At 44.4% G+C, this 24,979-nt stretch overlaps 2 protein-coding genes across 2 annotated transcripts in view; one reads left to right on the top strand and one right to left on the bottom strand.

The window, feature by feature from the left end:
* Positions 1–24,979, top strand: part of LOC122921071 (acidic proline-rich protein HP43A-like) — a 58,315-nt gene that overhangs the window by 6,738 nt on the left and 26,598 nt on the right. The gene's annotated exons all lie outside the window — the stretch shown is intronic.
* On the bottom strand, positions 11,334–12,170 carry LOC122920068 (uncharacterized mitochondrial protein AtMg00810-like). The gene has a single exon (XM_044269279.1). The coding sequence runs from the start codon at positions 12,168–12,170 to the stop codon at positions 11,334–11,336; it is 837 nt and encodes a 278-aa protein (XP_044125214.1).

Here is a 24,979-nt window from a genome sequence, read left to right as displayed (position 1 = left end):
GGGCCTCTCGGACAAGAAGGGCAAGAGTCTTCCTCAGCAGCCCTTTCGAGGACGCCCCAGTCAGCATCGAGGCAGCAGACAGGGCCAACAGGCTACTTCCCGTAGGAACTGGGGGGGAAATTTTTGAGGCGCCCCCGCAGACCAACTAAGGAGGCCAATCCCTCCTGACTGCGGGCCTCTCAGAGGCTCTTGGTTTCCCCCTGCTGTCCCCTCTGTTACGCCTATGGTTTTCCCCGTACCCTCTCCCCAGATCCCCGTGGGAGGACGCCTTGCCCATTTCAAAGAGATTTGGTCCCAGGAGATTGCAGACCCCTAGGTTCTAAGCATCATCTCCTCCGGGTACCTAATAGATCTCGCCTCTCTCCCCCAAGAAAGATTCCTCATCAATCGGGGCTTTCCGCCTGCCAAACAAAGGATTTTAGAATCCTACATCCAGGACTATATTTCAAAGGGGGCTCTAGAGGAGGTTGCGGCAGGGGAGCAGGGCCTAGAGATCTATTCACCAGTATTTCTGGTTCCCAAAAAGACAGGCGATCTCCGGATGATAATAGATTTAAGACATCTCAATCGATTCATAAAGAGACCAAGGTTTCGTATGGAAACCATATGGTCAGTCAGCCACATTCTCAGACTCGGAGATGTGATGGCCACACTGGATCTCAAGGATGCTTATCTCCATATTCCGATCCATCCCGCGTCTCGGAAATATCTCAGGATCGCGGTCCAGATTTTCCGGGGTTCTCAGGCATTTCCAGTTTGCCGCTCTCCCCTTTGGAATCTCATGCGCCCCCCTTATCTTCACCAAGGTGGTGGTAGCGGTGGTGGCAGCTCTGAGACTTCAAGGACTGACCATTGTCCCTTACCTGGATGACTGGCTCCTTTTGGCAGCCACCGTTCCAGTTCTCACCCACCATCTTCATTTGGCAATTTCCTTTCTGCTCCACTTAGGGTGGATCATCAACTGGCAGAAATCGAATGTGAGCCCTTTGACTTCAATACAATATCTAGGTTTCATAATCGACTCTGTGGAGATGTCTCTTCAGTTGACATCGGAAAGGAAGTCCCGGGTACAGGACCTGGCAAGGTTCTTATCGGTACCACGACGAGTATCCATTCGGACTCTCATGAAGATGTGGGGGCTCATGTCAGCGGCTGCAGATGCAGTCCCTTGGGCATTATGGCACCTTCGCCCTTCACTCAAACAGAAGTTTTGAAAAAGTGGGACGGCAGCCCTACGGGGCTAGATTCCCTATACTCTCTATCCTCCCAATCTCGAAATTCCCTGAGATGGTGAGATGGTGGTTCCATCTCCCTGCAGGGAAGTCTATGACCCGACCAGTTTGGCTCATATTGACTACAGACGCGTCCCTAGTAGGTTCCACAGTTCGGGGAACTTGGTCTCTTATGGAGCAGCGTCTCTCCTCCAATCTCCAAGAGATGCGGGCTATCCGGCTAGCCCTCCTTCACTTTGCCCCTCAAATCCGGGGCAAAGCGGTGAAAGTACAGTCAGACAATATGACTGCTGTTCTTTACATAAACAAACAGGGAGGCACGAGATCCCTACCCCTTCTTGCAGAGATCGGGGTCAACATGATTGCAGATCGTTTAAACCGCGGATTACTGACCATGGAGTGGTCTCTGCGTCCGGAGATCTTCAAGCAGATAGTCCTGAGATGGGGATTACCGGAGGTGGATCTCATGGCAACCAGGTTCAACGCCAAGGTGCAAAGGTTCTGCTCTCTATACAGGGAGGACAACCCCCTGGCGATAGATGCTCTGTCGATACCGTGGATGTTGAGGCTGGCTTACATCTTCCCTCCCTTTTCCATGATACCGAGGGTATTGATGAATATTCGTCAGTATCAGGCCTCGGTAATAGCCATCATTCCGTTCTTGCCCAAGAGATCCTGGTTTTTCCCCAGTCGTCTCCATGACACCAAGTCCTGAGATTGACTTCCTTCTGATTGGACAGGAAAAACACAGAGAGAGGTTAAAAACCCCACCCCCTCCCTTCATCGCCAGTGTTTTTCCTGTCCCATCAGGATAGGAAGCAGGAGAGGTGCATGGAGCTCGTTGGGGCTCACCTGGATTCATTTCGGCAGGCCGAGGTCGGATCTGCAGTGCAGCTCTCCCTCCTCTGTCCAGGCCTGGGCTCGGGCGCGTTTGTAGTGGCCCTCTGTGGCGGTCCCGGAGGGCTTAATGCAGGGGCAAGGAGGAGCGCGGCGGAACGGCACTGTGATGTGTCCCTTCCGTCCGGCAGGCTGATGACGTCAGACGCCGGGGGTGGAGCAAAGCGCGCTGATGTCATCCACATGCGCCACAGGTCCTGAAGTCAAAGGAGGACTCTATAAAACATCACAGGACCTGTGTAATGGCGCCCTGCATAGCGTGGCTCACGTGGACGGTAGAGCATTTCTGGAGCGGTCGGGAGTCAGAATGAGTGCCCCCCTCACGCCGGGCTCTGGAACCGAGCCTGCAGCAAACCCTGGGACCGTGAGTAACCTGTGCTCAGGCACATGCTTAATAGGTATGGTTCAGTATGCTCATCCTTTCCTCCCTTACCCTTTCAGGGAGAAAAGGATTCGGCTTCCACAGCTAAAAAAACTAGAAAATGTGGTATCTGCTGCAAAAGATTGTCTAACACTGGATCCAAGCCCCTGTGTAAAGAGTGCACCTCCAGTGTTGTCAAATCTGAATCTTCTAGTTTAATTGAAGACATTAGGAAAGTAGTTAAGGAAGAAGTCCAGCTGGCCTTAACTGCCAAGGAACCTACTCCCCCCAAAGTTACCCCCCCTCAGGATTCCCGTAGCACTAAATCGTTATTCTGGATTCCGACTCTGAGGGGCTGGCGGTCTCAGACTCCGAATCAGTGCAAAAACACCCGGCTTCTTCAGATGAAGAGGGTGAATACAAGCGTTTCCTGTTTAATCCCGAAGATATTGATGAGCTTATCAGGGCCATTAGGGCCACCATTCAGATGGAGATGCCAAAAGCTCCTAAATCTACCCAACATGAAATTTTTGGAGGTCTAGGAGAGAGGAAGAAGGCGGTTTTCCCAGTTCCAGACAGTGTCCAGAAATTAATTCGGTCAGAGTGGGAAAAAACGGATAAGGGATCCTTTATCCCAAGGGGAATTAAGAGGCGCTACCCCTTTAGCCAAGAGGACTGTACTGACTGGGAGACCATACCAAAAGTAGACGCGCCAGTGGCTAAGGTAGCGAAACATACGGCCATACCTTTCGAGGACTCAGCACAGTTAAAAGATCCTCTAGACAGGAAAGCAGAGAGTCTCTTAAGAAAGACTTGGGAAACTACGGCGGCCCTTCTTAAACCGGGCATTGCCTCTACGTGTGTGGCCAGAACTCTAAACCTTTGGCTAGAACAGCTCGAGATACATCTGGTCAATAAAACACTGCGCGATCAAATTTTAGAGAGCTTGCCTTTATTAAAAATGGCAACCTCTTTTTTAGCAGACGCAGCAGCCGAGTCAGTTAAATTGTCCGCCTGTACAGCTGTTCTCTCTAATACAGTGAGAAGGGCACTATGGCTTAAAGCGTGGTCCGGAGATATCACGTCTAAGAATAAATTAATCGCACTCCCCTTCCACGGACAGTATGTGTTTGGAGAAAATTTAGACAAAATCCTAGAGAACGCAACAAATAAAAAAAGGGGTTTCCCAGAGGAGAGATCTAAACAAAAAAGGCAGCCCTTTCGTGACCGATTTTTTCAGCCCGAGAATAAAAAAGATAAAGGGAAGACTGGGAGGTGGAGCTATGCGAAGGGAGGCAGGGGTAGAAATTTCCTCTTTAACCCAAATCGCGCCGAGGCCTCCACATCCATCAGTAAGCAATGATGCCATACCAGTGGGGGGAAGACTCAGCTCCTTTCTAGGATCTTGGGAGCACGTAACAAACAGCTCGTGGATCTTAAATATTATAGAAGAGGGTTATTTAATAGATCTACTCTCTCCCCCTCCACAGAAATATGTGATCACTACCCTTCCCCCATCTCAAGTTACTACCTTAAAAAACAACATAAAGAACCTGTTAACCTTGGCCGCGATAGAGCCTGTTCCAAAAAATCAGACGGGACTGGGATTCTATTCCCGTCTCTTCATCATAAGGAAACCAAACGGGAAATCCAGAGTGATCATAAATTTGAAATATCTAAACAAATATGTGAGATACCAAAAATTCAAAATGGAGACTCTAAGGTCGGCAGTGAAGCTCTTAAAGAAGGATGCAGTGATGGCCACAATAGATTTAAGCGATGCCTATTATCACGTCCCGATTCACAGGTCATCAAGGAAGTTCCTAAGGTTCACGATAGAGTTGGAGGGAAATGTTCAGCATTTTCAGTTCAGGTGTCTCCCCTTCGGGATCTCTTGTGCCCCAAGGGTTTTCACCAAAATAATGGCGGAAGCCTTGATGACTTTGAGAGAAAAGGCAATCTGTGTGATCCCCTATCTGGACGACCTACTGGTAGTGGCAGACAACATAGAGACCCTGGAAATCCATCTCAGGTTAGTCCTGGATCATCTACAGAGCCTAGGTTGGCTCATCAATTGGGAAAAATCTGATTAAATCCTGACCAAACAGAAGGTATTTTTGGGCATAACAATAGACACAGTTTCCCAAAGATCCTTTCTTCCACCCCAAAAGATAGTAAAACGTCAGACAACTTTAATGAAGTTCAAGAAGGAAAAATTCTGTGCAATAAGACAGGCCATGCAGGTGTTAGGGAGCCTTTCAGCTTGTATCCCAGCAGTGGCCTGGGCACAATTCCATCTAAGGCCACTCCAGAAGTTCATTTTAGACAAATGGAACAGATCACAATTAACTCTAGAAAGACAAATATGCCTAGATTCAAAGACCAAAAAATCACTAAATTGGTGGCTCCTCAAATCCAACATAGAGAATGGGATATTCTGGGCACAAGATCTCCCTCTAGTCATTACAACAGATGCCAGCCTTCAAGGTTGGGGAGCGGTTGTCCAGGGGAACTCCTACCAGGGAACATGGAAGAGTTACGTGAAACAACAATCCTCAAATCTCAAGGAGCTGAGGGCAGTGTGGGAAGCACTGAAACACGCAAGTCAGTTGGCAGAGGGTCGTCATGTCCTAGTCTACTCGGACAACGCTACAGCGGTGGCCTTCATCCAACATCAGGGAGGCACGAGGCATCGCCTACTACAGAGCCTGGCAAACAAAATCTTTTCCTGGGCAGAAGAGAACATGCAATCTCTGTCAGCGGTCCATCTGAAGGACGCCTTAAACGTTCAGGCCGACTACCTAAGCCGGCACAGACTAGACCCAGGAGAATTGATGTTAGCACCAGAAACCTTCCACCTGATTGCAAAGAAATGGGGCAGACCAACGGTAGACCTGTTTGCATCCAGGAGAAATCATCAACTAGACCAGTTCTTCTCCCTCAACCCCAGGGATCATCCTCGGGCAGTAGACGCCTTCAACCAGAATTAGACAACAGACTTGGTCTACCCGTTTCCCCCGTTTCCACTCATCCCCAGAGTGTTACAGAAGTTCTTAAAAGAAAATTGTACCCTGATCCTGATAACCCCCTTCTGGCCCAAGAGAAGTTGGTTCTCTCTCTTGAAAGCCCTCAGCATAGAAGCCCCTCTCCTTCTACCTCTGAGGCCGGACCTTCTAAGTCAAGGACCCATTACTCACCCAGACCTAAAAATACTAAAATTAACAGCCTGGATTCTGAAGAATCCAACTTATTAAAGTTGGGTTTATCTAAAAAAGTAGTAAATGCCTTACTCCTTAGCAGGAAACAAAGTACCAACGACAAGTATCTAAAATATGGGAGAAATTTGCTGATTGGTCTGGAACCTCCTTTAACCAGTCCAGAGCCAACATCCCACTTATTCTTGATTCTCTTCAGGAAGGGCTAGATTTAGGTCTATCCCCCAATACCCTTTGGGTTCAGGTATCAGCTCTAGGGGCACTTTATAATACCAAGCTAACGGAACATCCCTGGATATCCAGATTCCTTAAGGCAGCAGATAGGATCAGACCTACCATTAGAAACATGGTGGCACTATGGAACCTCAATACGGTACTAGGGGGTCTAACCTCTGATCCGTTTGAACCTCTGGACTCTGCCCATATCAAATGGCTTACCGTTAAAACAATTTTTTTGGTGGCAATAACTTCAGCCAGAAGGGTCTGTGAGCTACAGGCCTTGTCCATCCAAGAACCATTCCTTTCTGTATTTCAGGACAAGTTAATTTTCAAATTAGATCTGGCTTTCCTCCCCAAGGTAGTTTCGACCTTCCATAGGTCTCAAGACATTGTTCTTCCTTCATTCTGTGACGATCCGAAAAATGATCAGGAAATCACTTACCATGCACTAGATGTTCGGAGAGCGGTCTTAAAGTACCTGGAAGCTACCAGTCATTGGAGAATAGACAAAAATTTGTTTGTCCAATTTTCAGGTCCTAACAAGGGGAAGAAAGCGGCAGAAAGTTCCATCTCCAGATGGATTAAGATGGCCATCTCCGAAGCATATAAAGCTCAGGGAAAATATGTCCCTGCTTCCCTTAAGGCACATTCCACGAGAGGCATGGTCGCCTCCTGGGCGGAGAAAGCTTCAGCCTCCTTACAACAGATTTGCAGGGCAGCAACCTGGAAAAGAGTTCATACTTTCACTAAACACTACAGACTAGATTTAGCTGCTAACGATGACCTAAGATTTGGACGTAAGGTCCTTTCTGCAGTCGTCCCCCCCTAATAGTATCTTTGATATTTTCTCAGGACTTGGTGTCATGGAGACGACTGGGGAAAAGAGTATTACACTCACCGGTAATCCGGTTTCCTGGAAGTCTCCATGACACCACATATATCCCACCCTTGTTTTTTTCTGCTAATATCTATGATCCTTTTATCCTGGGGTTTTCGTTATAATACACTGGCGATGAACGGAGGGGGTGGGGTTTTTAACCTCTCTCTGTGTTTTTCCTGTCCAATCAGAAGGAAGTCAATCTCAGGACTTGGTGTCATGGAGACTTCCAGGAAACTGGATTACCGGTGAGTGTAATACTCTTACCCAGCTCATTCAGATGAGTCGGGGACAATACTGGAGACTCCCCCCGGAGCAGACCCTGGTGTCGTGGGACACACATCTGCACAGATCTGCACAGATTCAACCTGACAGCCTGGAGGTTGATCAGTCCCTTCCCAGAGTAGAAGGGCTCTCTGAGGCGGTCCTGAGAACATTATCACATTCAAGAGCGGAATCTACTAAGAAGGCCTACTCCAGAGTGATGAGAATCTTCACCTTATGGTGTGATTCTAACCAGGTGGCGTCTGCAGATCCGCACCTTTCCGCCATATTACAGTTCCTTCAGGATGGACTAGACAAGGGCCTTGCTCCGGCCACTTTGAAGGTACAAGTTTTTGCCATCTCGGCCTGTTTAAACAGGCCGTATTCTCGGGACCCGCTCATCAAACGCTTCCTTAAAGGAGCTGAGAGATTGAGGCCTACAATACTGAGACCCATTCCTCAGTTGGATCTTTCAGTAGTGCTCAATGGGTTAGCATCTCCCCCCTTTGAGCCATTGGAGGAGGTTGGGTTCAAGTTTGTCACTTTAAAGACAGTCTTTCTGCTAGCTGTGACTTCAGCTAAGAGGGTTTCGGAGTTACAAGCCTTTTCGGCTCTGCATCCATATATAACCGTTTTGCAGGACCGGGTTCTCCTAAAATTCTTACCCTACTTTAGACCTAAGGTGTTATCCTTTCAGAATATCAATCAGGTAATTTCTTTACCAGTCTTATTTTCTTCCACCTCCTCCGATGTTCCTGTCAGACATCCTCTGGACATTTCGAGAAGCCTCCAGACCTATGTGGATAGGTCCAGGGAGTTCAGGATTGATAAGAATCTCTTCATCCTGTTTGCCGGTAAATCTAAAGGCCGTAAAGCGTCTAAGGTTTCCATTAGTCGCTGGATCAGGGAAGCCATTAGGGAGTCTATTCTGTCTCAAACTCTGGACCCTCCAGAGTTCGTTAAGGCTCATTCTACTAGGGCCGTTTCAACCTCAGTGGCAGAAAGAAACCATCTTCCCTTAGAGCTAATCTGTAAGTCGGCTTCCTGGAGCTCCGAATCAACCTTTATCTCGCACTACAGAGTCGGTGCGAAGTTTGCAGAGTTTTCGGCCTTTGGGCAGACCATTCTTGATTCTGCCAGGCAGGAAGGCCCTCGCCCTAGGGGTTCTTCTTGTTCTCTCCCCATCTGTGCTGCTGGTAGGACGTAAGGGAATCGTTCATTTCTAACGATAATGTGTTTTCCCTTAGTCCTAACAGCAGCAAACAAATTTCCCACCCTAAGTACGTATGCTTGCTGAAAACACAGTGTTTGGGGGGTAGTTCCCTCCTTTTGAGGGAGTAGGAACTCTTGTTATTGGTTCTTGGGCTCATTAAAAATTCTGCCGGTCCTACCAGTCCACAGGAGGCAGTTAACCTCATCTGTGCTGCTGTTAGGACTAAGGGAAAACAAATTTTTGTTAGAAATGAATGATTTTAGTGTTTCCATAGTCTAAGAGCCATAGTTTTTTCAGTTTTTGGGCGATTATCTTGGGTAGGGTATGATTTTTGCGGGATGAGATGACTGTTTGATTGTTACAATTTTGGCGTACATGCGACTTTTTTGATCACTTTTATTACCACCTTAAGGTGGGTAAAATTTCAATTTCATCATAGATTTTTATTTTTTATTTTTATGGCGTTCACCGTTTGGGTAAAGTAACATGACCATTTTATAGATCAGGTCGTTACGGACACGGCGATACCAAACGTGTAGGGAATTTTATTTTTTTCATTTTTAATCTGATAAATGTGTTTTGATTTTTACTTTTTTTTTCACTTTTTTTTTACCTTTTTTTTTTACCCAGACCCACTTGGTACTTGAAGATCCAGTGGGTCTTATGTCTGTATAATACAGTACAGTACACTATATAGGGTACTGCACTGTATTTTACTTACACTTTGTCTGAACAGATCTATGCCTTTAGCACGGATCTGTTCAGCACCATGGACAGCAGGATGCCTGAGAAGGCGTCCTGTTGCCATGGGAACCTTCCCCGTCTGCCACAACTTCGCAGACAGGGAAGGGTAAGGACGGGGCTGTCGGGGGGCTGTCTGCGGGCTCTCTCCCTCTCCATTGGGGGGCTGCAAAGGCACAACAGCCCCCCGATGGGAGAGAGAGGGAGCTCCCTGAGCTGTTAACCTTTTCCATACAGCGGTCCGTACGGACCGCGGTATGGAAAGGGTTAAATGGCTGACATCACATCACCGATGTCAGCCGTTTATACCAGGGTGTCAGTAATGTGCTGGCAACCTAGTATACCCACTAACCACCAACTATTATTCAAGGGGAGGCGGGCGGGGATCGCAATCCCGCCTGCCGCACCTCCCGCACCGCCTGCAACCCCCCCTGCACCTCCCACCGGTCTAAAATCATTCAGAGGTGCAGGGGGTTGATACAGATAGATTTTAGAAATACAAAAGTTTCTGATCTCTGCGGTCAGGGACCGCGGGGATCAGAAACTGCAGAAAGCGCAACAAACCGCAGGTCTGAATTGACCTGCGGTTTGTTGCGATCGTGGACATGGGGGGGGGGGGGTCACGGGACCCCCCCGCACATTTAGCCGAGGTGCCTGCTCAATAATTTGAGCAGGCACCTTGTTCCGATCACAGCCAGCCGGGCGGCAGTGATCGGAACAACACATGATGTACCGGTACGTCATGTGTCCTTAAGGACTCGGGAAACATGCTGTACCGGTACGTCATGTGTCCTTAAGGGGTTAAGAAATGAAGGTCAGTCAGTCCGAAAAATTGGGAAAACTTTGAAAGTGGCCCCAAGTGCAGTCACAAAAACCATAAAGCGCTACAAAGAAACTGGCTCACATGCGGACCGCCCCAGCAAAGGAAGACCAAGAGTCACCTCTGCTGTGGAGGATAAGTTCATCCGAGTCACCAGCCTCAGAAATCGCAGGTTAACAGCAGCTCAGATTAGAGACCAGGTCAATGCCACACAGAGTTCTAGCAGCAGACACATCTCTAGAACAACTGTTAAGAGGAGACTGTGTGAATCAGACCTTCATGGTAGAATATCTGCTAGGAAACCACTGCTAAGGACAGGCAACAAGCGGAAGAGACTTGTTTGGGCTGAAGAACACAAGGAATGGACAATAGACCAATGGAAATCTGTGCTTTGGTCTGATGAGTCCAAATTTGAGATCTTTGGTTCCAACCACCGTGTCTTTGTGCGACGCAGAAAAGGTGAACGGATGGACTCTACATGCCTGGTTCCCACCGCGAAGCATGGAGGAGGAGGTGTGATGGTGTGGGGGTGCTTTGCTGGTGACACTGTTGGGGATTTATTCAAAATTGAAGGCATACTGAACCAGCATGGCTACCATAGCATCTTGCAGCGACATGCTATTTCATCCATTTTGCGTTTAGTTGGACCATCATTTATTTTTCAACAGGACAATGACCCCAAACACACCTCCAGGCTGTGTAAGGGCTATTTGACCATGAAGGAGAGTGATGGGGTGCTGTGCCAGATGACCTGGCCTCCACAGTCACCAGACCTGAACCCAATCGAAATGGTTTGGGGTGAGCTGGACCGCAGAGTAAAGGCAAAAGGGCCAACAAGTGCTAAGCATCTCTGGGAACTCCTTCAAGACTGTTGGAAGACCATTTCAGGTGACTACCTCTTGAAGCTCATCAAAAGAATGCCAAGAGTGTGCAAAGCAATAATCAAAGCAAAAGGTGGCTACTTTGAAGAACCTAGAATATGACATATTTTCAGTTGTTTCACACTTTTTTTGTTATGTATATAATTCCACATGTGTTAATTCATAGTTTTGATGCCTTCAGTGTGAATCTACAATTTTCATAGTCATGAAAATAAAGAAAACTCTTTGAATGAGAAGGTGTGTCCAAACTTTTGGTCTGTACTGTATATATATGCAAACAACCTGGTTTTGGGTATATCAGATTAATTGCATAGAGAGACAGAGGCCCAAATTCACTCAACCTAGAGATAGCATAGGCTTAATGTTAGAGATACTTTCTGAGGCTAAACAAAGAACAGGCAGAGAGTTTTTCAGGTCTAACTGACCTCTGCTCCGTAACTGCACGAGCACTTAACTGACCTTTTATAGAAGGATAGAAAAACAGGAAGTTACACAAACTGCTATCTAGTGACCATACAATATACTAGGCATATAGCAATGACATACAGTGGTTGTTGCTTATACAATACAAATCTTGTATGCTAATACCCCCACTCAACAACTACTATCTATGTCAGTCCCATTTCTGACAATGATGTCTGACGTCGATGTGCTTAGTTCTTGCACTAATCTTTTCATTTGTTGTAAGCTTAATGCAAGCCTGATTGTCCTCAAATAAGACGGTAGGTTCTGATGTTGCTTCCCCAAGATCCTTGAGTAATTGCTGTAACCACACAATTTCTTGACTGGCATAAGCTGCAGATATGTATTCAGCTTCTGTAGAAGACAATGTCACTGACATCTGTTTCTTGCTGGACCAGGATATAGGACTGTTTCCTAATTTTAATAAGTAACCACTTGTGGATTTGCGTGTGCTGTGGTCACCTGCCCAATCAGAGTCCACATATCCCATGAGGTTTAAGTCACCTCTTGCTGACAGTTTCAAACTTAAGTCTTTTGTCTGTTTCAGATATCTCATAACTCTTTTAATTGCATTCCAATCTCTTTGACGTGGTTTATCAACTCGCCTGCATAGAAGAGACATGGCAGCTGCAATATCTGGACGTGTAGTGGTTGCAATGTAAAGAAGTGCCCCCACTGCTTGTCTGTACTGTTCATTAGATGTGAGAAGATCATCTTCTCCTTCTAACTTTGGATAGGCTGTATCCATAGGTGTGCTTGTTCCTTTGGCCTCTGTCATATTGAATTGCTGAAGAATAGATTCCATTTTTGCACTCTGGTTTAACAGGAAACTTCCTTTCTCCTGCTGGATGTCAATTCCAAGATAATATGTCACTTCACCTAGGTCTTTAGTTTCAAAGTGCTTATTGAGTATTCCTGTTAACTTTGCAATTTCATCGCTGTTTTTGTGAGCAATGATCGGGTCATCCACATAAATTAGCAGGTACATCCATTCAGCGTCTACTTGTTTAGCGTATAGGCACGGATCAGCTTTGCTTCTTGTAAATCCTTATTTTAGTAAAACTTGATTAATCTTCAAGTTCCATGCTCGAGCTGATTGTTTAAGGCCGTAAATGGATTTTTTCAACTTGCAGACAAGGTGCTCTTGTCCGTTTTTCACATATCCTTCTGGCTGAGACATGTAAATTTCTTCTTCAATATCACCATTAAGAAAAGCTGTCTTAATATTGTGATGTTTCACAATCATTGTACGCATGGCAGCCACTGTCATAAGTGTTCTGAAAGTACTTTGTTTAGCAACTGGAACAAAAGTAGCATCATAGTCCTCACCGAACTTCTGTGAGTAACCTTTAGCAATCAGCAACCCCTTTAGAGTTACATTTGGTTTTAAAAACCCATTTACATCCTATGGCATGTTTACCGTGAGGGAGCTCTAAAAGTGTCCATGTCTGGAGATCATTGAGTGATGTAATTTCTTCATCAGCGGCTTTATTCCATATTTGTTTCTCATGCATTGTCAGTTTCTGCATCTCTTTCCATGAACCTGGTTCAGTTTGAATGGCTCTGCGAGCTATGTAAGATACACGTTCAGCTGGAACACCTTTATTGGTTCTGGTTGATCTTCTGACTGAAGGTATCTTTGGTTCAGTTTCAGCTTTTGATTTTTCTTCAGTAATTTCTATTTCTGTGTCACTTTCCTTATCCTCTTGAGTGACTGATGTTGATTCTTTTTCAGTTTGAATAGTTTGTGTCAGTTGTTCAAACTTTAAACACACAGAACTTTCATCAATAATCACACTTCTGCTGACCATTACCTTGTTTGTGTCTTGATGTAAAATCCTGTATCCTTTTTGAGATTCACTGTAACCCACAAGTACCCCTTCTTTTGCACATACATCCCATTTTGTACGTTTTTCTTTTGGAATGTGTACATAGGCTTTACTTCCAAAAATTCTGATGTGTCTTAAATCTGGTTTCTTTTTGTTCCACAGTTCATATGGAGTTTTTGTTGTTTTTCCTGGCAAACGATTTAGCTTCTCCCAGTATGTAGTTGGCATATCAGCATCAAATAGCATGCTCCTCCCACTTTCACACAGTGTGCCGTTCATTCTCTCTGCAACTCCATTTTGCTCTGGGTTATATGGAACAGTTGTTTGGAACATTGTTCCATGTTTCCTGAGGATGACTTGTGTTTTACCACTTGTATATTCTGAGCCATTATCTGTTCGTAGTACTCTGGGCATCCTGCCAAATGTATTACTTACTTGGGCGAGATACTCTTCTAATTTCTCTGGCACTTCATCCTTATTGTGAAGTAGAAACACTGTGGTATATCTGGAGTAATCATCAATAAAGGTCAGGAAGTACTTTTTCTTTCCTGGAGTTATAGTTTTTATTGGACCACAAAGATCTGAATGTATTAAGTCCAGAGGTTTTTGAGTTTTGCTGCTGGTCTGCTTGGGAAAAGATGGCCTAGTCATTTTTCCTTTAATACAGCTGATGCAGATTATTACTTGATCACATGGATTAATCTTAATACCACTTGCATAGTTATTCTCAACTATTTACTTTATTGTATTACAATTTCTGTGCCCGAATCGTCTGTGCCAAGTGTGGATGCAGTTTGAATGTTTATCCTCTTTGGCTGTTTTAACCATTTCACTGCAGTTCAGCTGATATAGTTCATCTCTGATTTTAGCCTTTGCAAGCAAGCAATCCCCTTTTGTGATGATACAACTGTCACCCTGAAATGTGACTACATTGCCTTGGTTAGCGAGTTTCTTTACTGACAAAAGGTTGCTGTCAAGATCTGGCACATACAGAACATTCCTCATATGGATCTTTCTAGTGATATCTGGAGAGATAGGACCGTATAGAAAACCATCTCTTATTCCCACTGATTTCAAGAGTTGTCCATTAGCTGTAGTTATCCTTTCTGTTCTGCTTTCATCAAGCTGAGTGAAGAAATGTCGGTCATTTGTCATGTGGCTTGTAGCACCTGAGTCCACACACCACGCTTGCACAGAGGTGACACCATTCTTGGATCCGAATGCATACTCCTTTGTTTCTATAACATTCTTAGCTTGTTGCAATCCACTTTGTTTTTGCATTCTAGCTTTCCAGATTCTACAATCTGCCTTTAGGTGTTCTGTTTTTTTGCACACAAAGCATTCCCGCTTTTCTAGCTGCACATTACTGCTTTTTTTTTGTATTTCATCTTTGAAGCAGTCTCTGAACACACACTTGCATTACTCATGCTTTCTGTTTTGCGCTTGTATTCATCCACAAGCTTGCCTTTAACATATTCCAGTGTCAGTTCATCATCTGGGCGTGCATCCAGTGCTGTGACAAGTGTCTCATAACTTTCAGGAAGTCCACTTAAAGGGGTTATCCCATCTTAGACAATGGGGGCATATCGCTAGGATATGCCCCCATTGTCTGATAGGTGCGGGTCCCACCGCTGGGACCCGCACCTACAAGGAGAACGGAGCGGAGAAAGTGGAGGAGGGCGCACTGCGCATGCGCAGCCGCCCTCCATTCATTTCTATGGAGCCGTCGGCCCCATAGAAAAGAATGGGAGCGGTGGCCGGGCATGTGCGGTGCGCTCCCATTCACTTTAATGGGAGAGGCGGGGAGATGTGCATGGTGGTGGATGAACCCTGGGAAACCCGGGGTCCTCCAGCCACAACTCTCCCCGGCTCCGTTCTCGTTGTGGGTGCGGGTCCCAGAGGTGGGACCCGCACCTATCAGACAATGGGGGCATATCCTAGCGATATGCCCCCATTGTCTAAGATGGGATAACCCCTTTAACAATAACGCTGCAACATGGAAATCTTTTATATCTTCTCCAATCCCTCTCAGTCTCTCCACCATTTCTAAGGTCTGTCTAACATAGTCCTGCATGTCCTGGTCTTTCTGCAGCTTAGTCTGATACAGCTTTCTGATTAAATACAGTTTATTGCTGAGATTAACTCTTTCATGCACTTTTTGTAATACTTCCCACATGTCTTTTAGCAGTTTGACAGTTACATATATGTATGATTTGATCATCGTCTATGCACAGGGAGATTGTGCTCTAAGCTTTCTGATCTCTGTCTAACCACTCCTCTGTGGGCTGTGCAGGTCTGGGTTCATTTATACATTTTCACGTACCTTCTCTTATAAGCAGCATTTTCATCTTAAATTTCCAGGATTGGTAGTTCTGATTTGTCAGATTTGTGATGGAGAACTTTGCTGAGGGGATGGTGGCAGCCATTTCTGCTGTTTGCCTTTCTGCCCATGCTGGGTGAGAGAAATTTCTTGGCAAAAGACAACATTTCCCATTTTTTTTATACAAAGTTGGCATTTGACCAAGATATTGATCTCACCCAGCATGGGTATATGTAAAATGACACCCCAAAACACATTCCCCAACTTTTCCTGAGTACGGCGATACCAGATGTGTCACACTTTTTTGCTGCCAAGGTGGGCAAAGGGGCACACATTCCAAAGAGCACCTTTAGGATTTCACAGGTCATTTTTTACACATTTTGATTTCAAACTACTTCTCACACATATGGGCCCCTAAATTGCCAGGGCAGTATAACTACCCCACAAGTGACCCCATTTTGGAAAGAAGACACCTCAGGGTATTCCGTGAGGGGCATGGCGAGTTCCTAGAATTTTTTATTTTTTGTCACAAGTTAGTGGAATATGAGACTTTGTAAGAAAAAAATAAAATAAAAAATAAATCATCATTTTCCGCTAACTTGTGACAAAAAATAAAAAGTTCTATGAACTCACTATGCCCATCAGTGAATACCTTAGGGTGTCTACTTTCCGAAATGGGGTCATTTGTTTTTTTACCGAAACATTTTTTTTATCTGACATTTTTACTTTTTTTGTTATTAATCAAACCATTTTTTGTTACTGAAACATTTTTTTTTAGCTGACATTTAGACAATTTGACATTTTTCTTTTTTGTTATTAATCGAAATTTAACGATTTTTTGCAAAAAAATGACATTTTTCACTTTAAGTTGTAAAATTGTGTAGAACAATAAATTTAGCGAAAAAATTTATATATGTATGTTGGTTTTTTTGCAAAATTTTACAACTTAAAGTGAAAAATGTAATTTTTTTGCAAAAAAAATCGTAAAATTTCGATTAATAACAAAAAAAGTAAAAATGTCAGCAGCAATGAAATACCACCAAATGAAAGCTCTATTAGTGAGAAGAAAAGGAGGTAAAATTCATTTGGGTGGTAAGTTGCATGACCGAGCAATAAACGGTGAAAGTAGTGTAGTGCAGAATTGTAAAAAGTGGCCTGGTCATTAAGGGGGTTTTAGCTAGCGGGGTTGAAGTGGTTAATTAGGGAAAGCTTTATGAGGGTGAGGAGCTGGGCTGGCACAAGAGCATTATCACTGTGTTATCTGTGGTGTTACATAGGATTGCAGGTTGGTAAAATTAGGCGTGTCCACTAGTTGGGGGGAGGCGCAATACTTGGCTTGGCCCGGGCGCTGGCAACCCACTCTACGCCACTGCATACAGCTGCTGCAGAACCTTAAAAACCAGCCATCTGCAAGAAAAAAATATTTGTTTCTCATTTGAACAGAGAGACAGTATTTATTTATTTTTTTTCAAAAACTTCAAAGCCTTTTTCTGCATTATAGCAGAAGCAATTTATGGGAATAATATAATGCTTATATCAGTGAAATTAAACTAACAAAAGACAGTAGACATTAATCTTTTACCTTAGGGCTCGTTCACACGTTCGTTGCCGTATCGCGGACCGCATTTGCGGATCCCCAATACACGGGCACCGTTCGTGTGCATTCAGCATCACGGATGCGGACCCATTCACTTCAATGGGTCTGCAAATCTGAAGATGCATAACGGTGTGGAACAGAAGCACAGAACGGAACACTACGGAAGCACTACCAAGTGCTTTCTGGGGTTCCTTTTTGCGGAACGGGGGGATCGTGGACCCATTCAAGTGAATGGGTCCACGATCCCCATGCCGCTGGACCACGGTCGGTGCCTGTGCCTTGCGGACTGCAATTTGCTGTCCACAGCACGGGCACAGGCTGCACACTGTCAGGTGAACGAACCCTTATAATGCTGTTGTGGTTGGGAATAATCTCATACCAGGTTTGCAGCATGTTTTTCACGCTAGAAAGCTCCCAAAGTAAATAGTTGAAAGATCAAATGTTCACTGTGTTTGTAGTAGAGGAAGGACATTTAATTGCTTCTCTGACTTCAAGTTATAGACAACATACTTGCAATTTTGCAATTTCGTGTCATAGTGCAGTTCACTGTGACAGTTGTGGCTGGCTGTATGCTCTCTCATGTACTGGCTGCAGGCTGAATCCTATGTATGTTGGTTGCTTGGGGCTGCATGCTGGCTGCAGTGTTCTGTGTGTAAACTGTTGTCTGTGTGTGTCTCCCCACATCCATATCTCTGTGGTTCCTGTCAACGGTACTGTTCTGGCTAGCTGTATGCACTTTGTGTACTGGCTGTGGCCTTGAGTGTAAACAGGGTCTGAGTATGGATGCAGTGTGTAGTTCTGTCACTCCTTGTTGTGTAGGCTGGCTGCTTGTACCTTGTGCTGACTATTCTTCTGCATGCTGGTTGTTATTTGGGAGTGCTGACTGCAGCATTCTGTGACTGGGTGAACAGACACTTGTGATTGTATGTTTTATGCTTCTGGTTACTCCTGGTTCTGGGGGGGGTTAACATTCTCTGGTCTGTTCCTGGGTGTGGCTTATCAGGTGCCCTCGTTATTGCACCTATTTCTATCTGTAAGCTGTGGGGCTTGGGGTCACTTCTGTCTTGGGGGGTTTAGTCATCTGTCCTTCTGTGCGGTGTCACATGGTAAAGCACTGTTGTTATATCCTTTGTCCTTGCCTTGCCTGATCTTCTGTTCCTGTTCTGTGTCTTGATGCTGTCTGTTCGATGAATAGCCTGACAGTGCTCAACTGCTTCTAAAAACGTAGCAGTGCTCAACTACTTCTGATCCAGTCTGTTTCATGTTTAGCCTGGCAGTGCTCAACTGCTTCTGATCCTTTCTGTTTCATGTATAGTCTGGCAGTGCTCAACTGCTCCAGTCCTGTGTATGTGCAACCTTTGTGAGAGGGCTCCTGGGTTCTCCAGAGGGTTCACCCCCTTTTCTTCTCACTAATAGAGCTTTCATTTGGTGGTATTTCATTGCTGCTGACATTTTAACTTTTTTGTTATTAATCGAAATTTACCGGTTTTATTTTTAATTTTTTTTGCAAAAAAATGACATTTTTCACTTTCAGTTGTAAAATTTTTCAAATAAAACGACATTTCTATATACATTTTTATCAAAATTTATTGTTCTACATGTCTTTGATAAAAAAAAAATATGCAATAAGTGTATATTTATTGGTTTGGGTAATAGTTATAGCGTTTACAAACTATGGTACAAAAATGTGAATTTCCGCATTTTAAAGCAGCTCTAACTTTCTCAGAACCTATCATGTTTCCTGAGGTTCTACAATGCCCAGACAGTAGAAAACCTCACACATAACCCCATTTCGGAAAGTAGACACCCTAAGGTATTCGCTGATGGGCATAGTGAGTTGATAGAACTTTTTATTTTTTGTCACAAGTTAGCGGAAAATGATGATGATTTTTTATTTTTTTACAAAGTCTCATTCCACTAACTTGTGACAAAAAATAAAAACTTCCATGAACTCACTATGCCAATCACAAAATACCTTAGGGTGTCTTCTTTCCAAAATGGGGTAGTTATATTGCCCTGGCATTTTAGGGGCCCTAATGCGTTAAAAGTAGTTTGAAATTCAAATGTGTAAAAGAATGTCCTGTGAAATCCTAAAGGTGCTCTTTAGAATGTGGTATCACCGTACTCAGAAGAAGTAGAGCAATGTGCTTTGGGGTGTATTTTTTTTTATACAAAGTTGTCAGTTGACACAGATATTTATCTCACCCAGCATGGGTATATGTAAAAAGACACCCCAAAACACATTGCCCAACTTCTCCTGAGTACGGCGATGCCACATGTGTGACACTTTTTTGCAGCCTAGATACGCAAAGGGGCCCAAATTCCTTTTAGGAGGGCATTTGGATTCCAGACTTCTTCTTACGCTTTAGGGCCCCTAAAATGCCAGGGCAGTATAAATACCCCACATGTGACCCCATTTTGGAAAGAAGACACCCCAAGGTATTCCATGAGGGGCATGGCGAGTTCATAGAATTTATATTAATTTTTTGGCACAAGTTAGCGGAAATTGATTTTTTTTGTTTGTTTTTTTTCCCTCACAAAGTCTCCCTTTCCGCTAACTTGGGACAAAAATTAAAATCTTTCATGGACTCAATATGCCCCTCAGCGAATACCTTGGGGTGTCTTCTTTCCAAAATTGAGTCATTTGTGGGGTGTTTGTACTGCCCTCGCATTTGAGGGTCTCCGCAATCATTACATGTATGGCCAGCATTAGCATGAGTTTCTGCTATTCTCCTTATATTGAGCATACGGATAACAAGATATTTTTTTTTTTCCGTTCAACCTCTGGGCTGAAAGAAAAAATGAACGGCACAGATTTCTTCATTCGCATCGATCAATGTGGATGAAAAAATCTCTGCCCAAAAAAAAAAAAAAAGAGGAGGGGAAAGGCGTCTGCCAGGATATAGGAGCTCCGCCCAACATCCATACTCACTTAACTCGTATGCCCTGGCAAACCCGATTTCTCCATTTACATCAATCGATGTGGATAAAAAAAATCATTGGCGTTTTTTTTTTTTTTATATACAAAATGTTTGCCAAAGCATATGAACACCGCCGCCCCCTCAGCTCATAAGCCTCGGCAAACGTATCTTTTTTACTGCAGAGGAGAAATCTCACCTTGCAGCGCCACATACACTGACTTTTGTGTAATCTGACAGCAGCGCAATGCTTCTGTCAGAATGCACATCAGTGCTGCAGCTGGTTCATCGGTTGGTCCACCTAGAAGGTAAAAAAGAAAAAAAAACAGGCCGCAACGCAATAAATTTATTAACATGAAGTTTATAATAACATTTGAACAGAACATTAACTTTATTGAACTTTTGGAACAGAACATTAACTTTTTTGCTTAGCGGTGATTTATTTATTTATTTTTTGCTTTTTTTATAGGACAAACCTCTCCTTCCCCATGGGACAATGTGCAAAGCGCCCAGAGATGTGGCGACGTACATTATGCACTTTGTCCCGGGTGAAAGGAAAGGTTTGCAGCAGCTGTGAGTGAAAGGGCCCTAACAGCCCTGTGTGCCTGTAACGTAATCCCTATGCTAATAGTGTACCTGTGTGTGGTACTTCCAAAAACACTCCCCTAAACATAGGGCAGGGTGGTCAGAGCAGTCAGGACAGAAATAGCGGGTGTCATGCCTTATTCCACTCCTGCTACAGACACAACATGTTTTTAGGGGTGGCGCTTGGATTGAGGTACCAGCAACGACACTGGGGAAATGTCGCTTGTGTTGACGGCTCACTACACTGGTGGATGGGGCCACGGAACCCCCAGCCTTACTGTAGAGAACAAAACTATTATATACAGCCAATTGAATTAAATATACAGACACCTTCTTATACCAGCGTCTGGTGCAGCGGAACACTAAATAAGGAGCCAACATCTGGTCATTGAAGTCCACCCCTCCCATCAGCAAATTATAGTCGTGGACCGAGAGGGGCTTTTCAATGACACTGGTTGCTCGTTCTATTTGTATTGTCGTGTCTGCGTGAATGGAGGAGAGCATGTAAACGTCACGCTTGTCTCTCCATTTCACCACGAGCAGTTCTTCGTTACACAAGGCAGCCCTCTCCCCCCCTTGCAAGACGGGTGGTAACGAGCCGTTGGGGGAAGCCCCGGCGACTAGGTCGCATGGTGCCACAGCAGCCAATCTGTTCTAGGAACAAATGCCTGAAGAGGGGCACACTTGTGTAGAAATTGTCCACATAAAGATGGTACCCCTTGCCAAATAAGGGTGACACCAAGTCCCAGACTGTCTTCCCACTGCTCCCCATGTAGTCAGGGCAACCGACTGGCTCCAGGGTCTGATCTTTACCCTCATAGACACGAAATTTGTGCGTATAGCCTGTGGCCCTTTCACAGAGCTTATACAATTTGACCCTATACCGGGCGCACTTGCTTGGGATGTATTGTTTGAAGCCAAGGCGCCCGGTAAAATGTATAAGGGACTCGTCTATGCAGATATTTTGCTCTGGGGTATACAAATCTGCAAATTTGGTGTTAATGTGGTCTATGAAGGGTGGAATTTTGTGCAGCCGGTCAAAAGCTGGGTGGCCTCTGGGACGAGAGGTGCTGTTGTCACTAAAGTGCAGGAAACACAGGATGGCTTCAAATCGTGCCCTGGACATGGCAGCAGAGAACATGGGCATGTGATGAATTGGGTTCGTGGACCAATATGACCGCAATTCATGCTTTTTTGTTAGGCCCATGTTAAGGAGAAGGCCCAGAAAATGTTTTAATTCGGAAACTTGGACAGGTTTCCACCGGAAAGACTTGGCATAATAGCTTCCCGGGTTGGCGGCTATAAATTGAGTGGCATACAGATATGTTTCTGCCACGACAAAGTCCAAGAGCTCCTCAGTCAAGAACAGCTCAAAAAATCTCAGGGCCGAACCGATCTGAGCTGTCTCAACCTGAACTCCAGACTGGCGATGAAAGGGGGAACTACTGGTGCGGCTGAAGTTGGGGGCTGCCAATCAGGGTTTACCAGCACCTCAGGGACTTTAGGTGCTCTACAGGCCTGTCTGTGCGGTGGCTGTGTTGGGGGAACTGCTGCACGTGCCACCGTACCAGCTTCAACTGCCCTTCTGGTGCTCGGCACTTCACCATGTTGTACGGCAGTGCTGGTACTAGGTCCAGGATGGGCTGTGCTGCTGATGTATGCCTCACCACGTAATCCTACAGCACCAGCCCCACTCTGCTGCCCTTGAAGCAGATCCTGCGCAACCTGTGGTCTAGCAACATGGTGCGCCTGGTGGTATCAGGGACCTCAACCTCCTTGTCCGAACTTTGGGTCAGACTGGCACTGCTTTGTACAGGTTCATATTCTGACCCGCTGGATTCGTCAGATGAGGGTTCCCATTCCTCATCCGACTGGGTCAGAAGCCTGTAGGCCTCTTCAGAAGCATACCTCTTATTTGCCATTTGGTCAACTAAATTTAGGGGGTATTCCCTGAGACTACCCAAGATAAAAAAAAAGCAAGCCTGTCTTACAAATGGGAGGCTAGCGAAGTACCGGAAGCCTCTGCGATTGATAAAAAATATCAAAACTGATTTTTTTTTTTATAGCCGCAGCGCTTGTGAAGTGATTGTGCAGTGATAAAAAAATAAAAATAATTGTCACTGCAGCGGGGCGGGCGTGGGTGAACACTGCGTTTTGGGTGGAGGGCAAGCTAAGGTGACACTAATACTATTAAAGATCTGACTGTGATCAGTTCTGATCACTTACAGATACTATAAAAGTACCAATGCTGATTAGCGATACGTGAATCAGTGACTGCGGTGCGGTGGGCTGGGCGCTAACCGGCGCTAACTGCCTAACAAAGGGCCTAAACTATCCTAAACCTAACTGTCCATACTAGTGAAAAAAAGTGATCACTTTTTTCCCTTTCACTAGGTGATTGACAGGGGTGATCAAGGGGTTAATTGGGGTGATTGGGGGGTGATCTGGGGCTAAGTGTACTGTTGGTGTGTACTCGCTGTGAACTGTGCTCCTCTGCTGGAACCAACCAACGAAAAGGACCAGCAGAGGAGCACAGAAGCCATTTAACACCTTATATTTATAAATATAAGGTGTTAGATGGCTTCTGATTTGTTTTATTGAAAATCATCAGCCTGCCAGCGACGAGCATTAGCTGGCAGACTGATGACGAACTTGTCCTCTAACTTTTGCCGGCCCGCGATGCGCATGCGCGGGCCGGCTATGATCGTAATCTCGCGGCTCGCGAGATGACACGCTGGCGCGTGAAGGTGTCTGGGTCAGCCGCCTCCGGAACGCGATCCTGCGTTAGGCGGTCCGGAGGCGGTTAAAGCATTTCTCCTCCTTGCAACACCAGAGAAGCCTTTCAGTGGTGTCCTTTCTGTCTTCACTGCCCCCTCCTAGTGCGGCAGCTAATTTTTTCTTAACCACTTCCCATCTGGGCCATTTGCCCCCTTCCTGACCAGGCCTAATTTTGAAAATCTTACATATCTCACTTTATGTAGTAATATTTTTGGAACGCCTTTAGTTATCCAAGTCATTCAGAGATTGTTTTCTCGTGACACATTGTACTTCATGATAGTCATAAATTTGAGTCAATATATTACACCTTTATTTATGAAAAAATCCCAAATTTACCAAAAATTTTGAAAAAAATCACAATTTTTTAAATTTCAATTTCTCTGCTTTTAAAACAGAAAGGGATACCTCATAAAATATTTATTACTTAACATTCCCCATATGTCTACTTTGTTTTGGCATCATTTTTTTTTTTTTTTTAGGACGTTAGAAGGCTTAGAAGTTTAGAAGCAATTCTTCAAATTTTTAAGAAAATAGCAAAAACCCACTTTTTAAAAAGGACCAGTTCAGGTCTGAAGTCACTTTGTGGGGCCTACATAGTGGATACCCCCATAAATGACCCCATTGTAGAAACTACACCCCTCAAGTAACTTAAAACCAATTTTTAAAACTTTGTTAACCCTTTAGGCGTTCCACAAGAATTAAAAGGAAAATGGAGATGGTTAACAGCCAAACAAACTCAATATTTATTACCCAGATTCTGCGGTTTACAGAAAACACCCCACATTTGGTCATAAACTGCTGTATGGGCACACGGCAGGGCGCAGAAGAAAAGGAACTCCACATGGCTTTTGGATGCCATGTCCCATTTGAAGCCTCCCTGATGCACCCTTACAGTAGAAACTCCCAAGAAGTGACCCCATTTTGGAAACTAGGGGATAAGGTGCCAGTTTTATTGGTACTATTTTTGGGTACATATGATTTTTTTGATCATTCATTATGGGGCAAAGTGACCAAAAAATTTGTTGTTTTAGCACAGTTTTTATTTATTTATTTATTTATTTTTACAGCATTCACCTGAGGGGTTAGGTCATGTGATATTTTTATAGAGATGGTTATTACGGACACAGAAATACCTAATATGTATACTTTTTTTTTTATTTCACTTACATTACACACATTTAACACAATAATAACATTTTTGAAATTAAAAAAATTATGTTTTAATGTGTCCATGTTCTGAGAGCTATAGTTTTTATTTTTTGAGACATTTTCTTATGTGGGGGCTCATAATTTTCTGGATGAGGTGACTGTTTTATTGGTACCATTCTGTGGGACATATGCCTTTTGATCACTTGGTGTTGCACTTTTTGTGATGTAAGGTGCCAAAAATGGCTTTTTTGACAGTTATTTATATTATTGTTATTTTACGGTGTTTATCGGACTGGGTCGATCATGTGATATTATATTTATAGAGCCGACCGTCATGGACGCAGCAATACCAAATATGTCTATTTTATTAAATTTTTTATCTATTTTTTTTTAATTATTTTTTTTTTATTCCTTACTTGGGGATTATTTTTTTTAACACTTTATTATTTTATTTTACACTTTTCATCCCCCATAAGGTCATACAAGACCTCTGGGGGACATTTACTTTACTTTTTTTTCTTCACTTAGTAGACATAGTAGCCCCAGTTACAGGAGAAATACCCCCCCCAGAGAGGCTGTACAGCGCAATACAGAGCTGTACAGCTTCAGTGCAGAGCTGAT

Source organism: Bufo gargarizans, chromosome 10, assembly GCF_014858855.1.
Source record: "Bufo gargarizans isolate SCDJY-AF-19 chromosome 10, ASM1485885v1, whole genome shotgun sequence".
In the NCBI taxonomy this organism is placed as follows: domain Eukaryota; kingdom Metazoa; phylum Chordata; class Amphibia; order Anura; family Bufonidae; genus Bufo; species Bufo gargarizans.
This window is presented reverse-complemented; position numbering and strand designations above follow the sequence as displayed.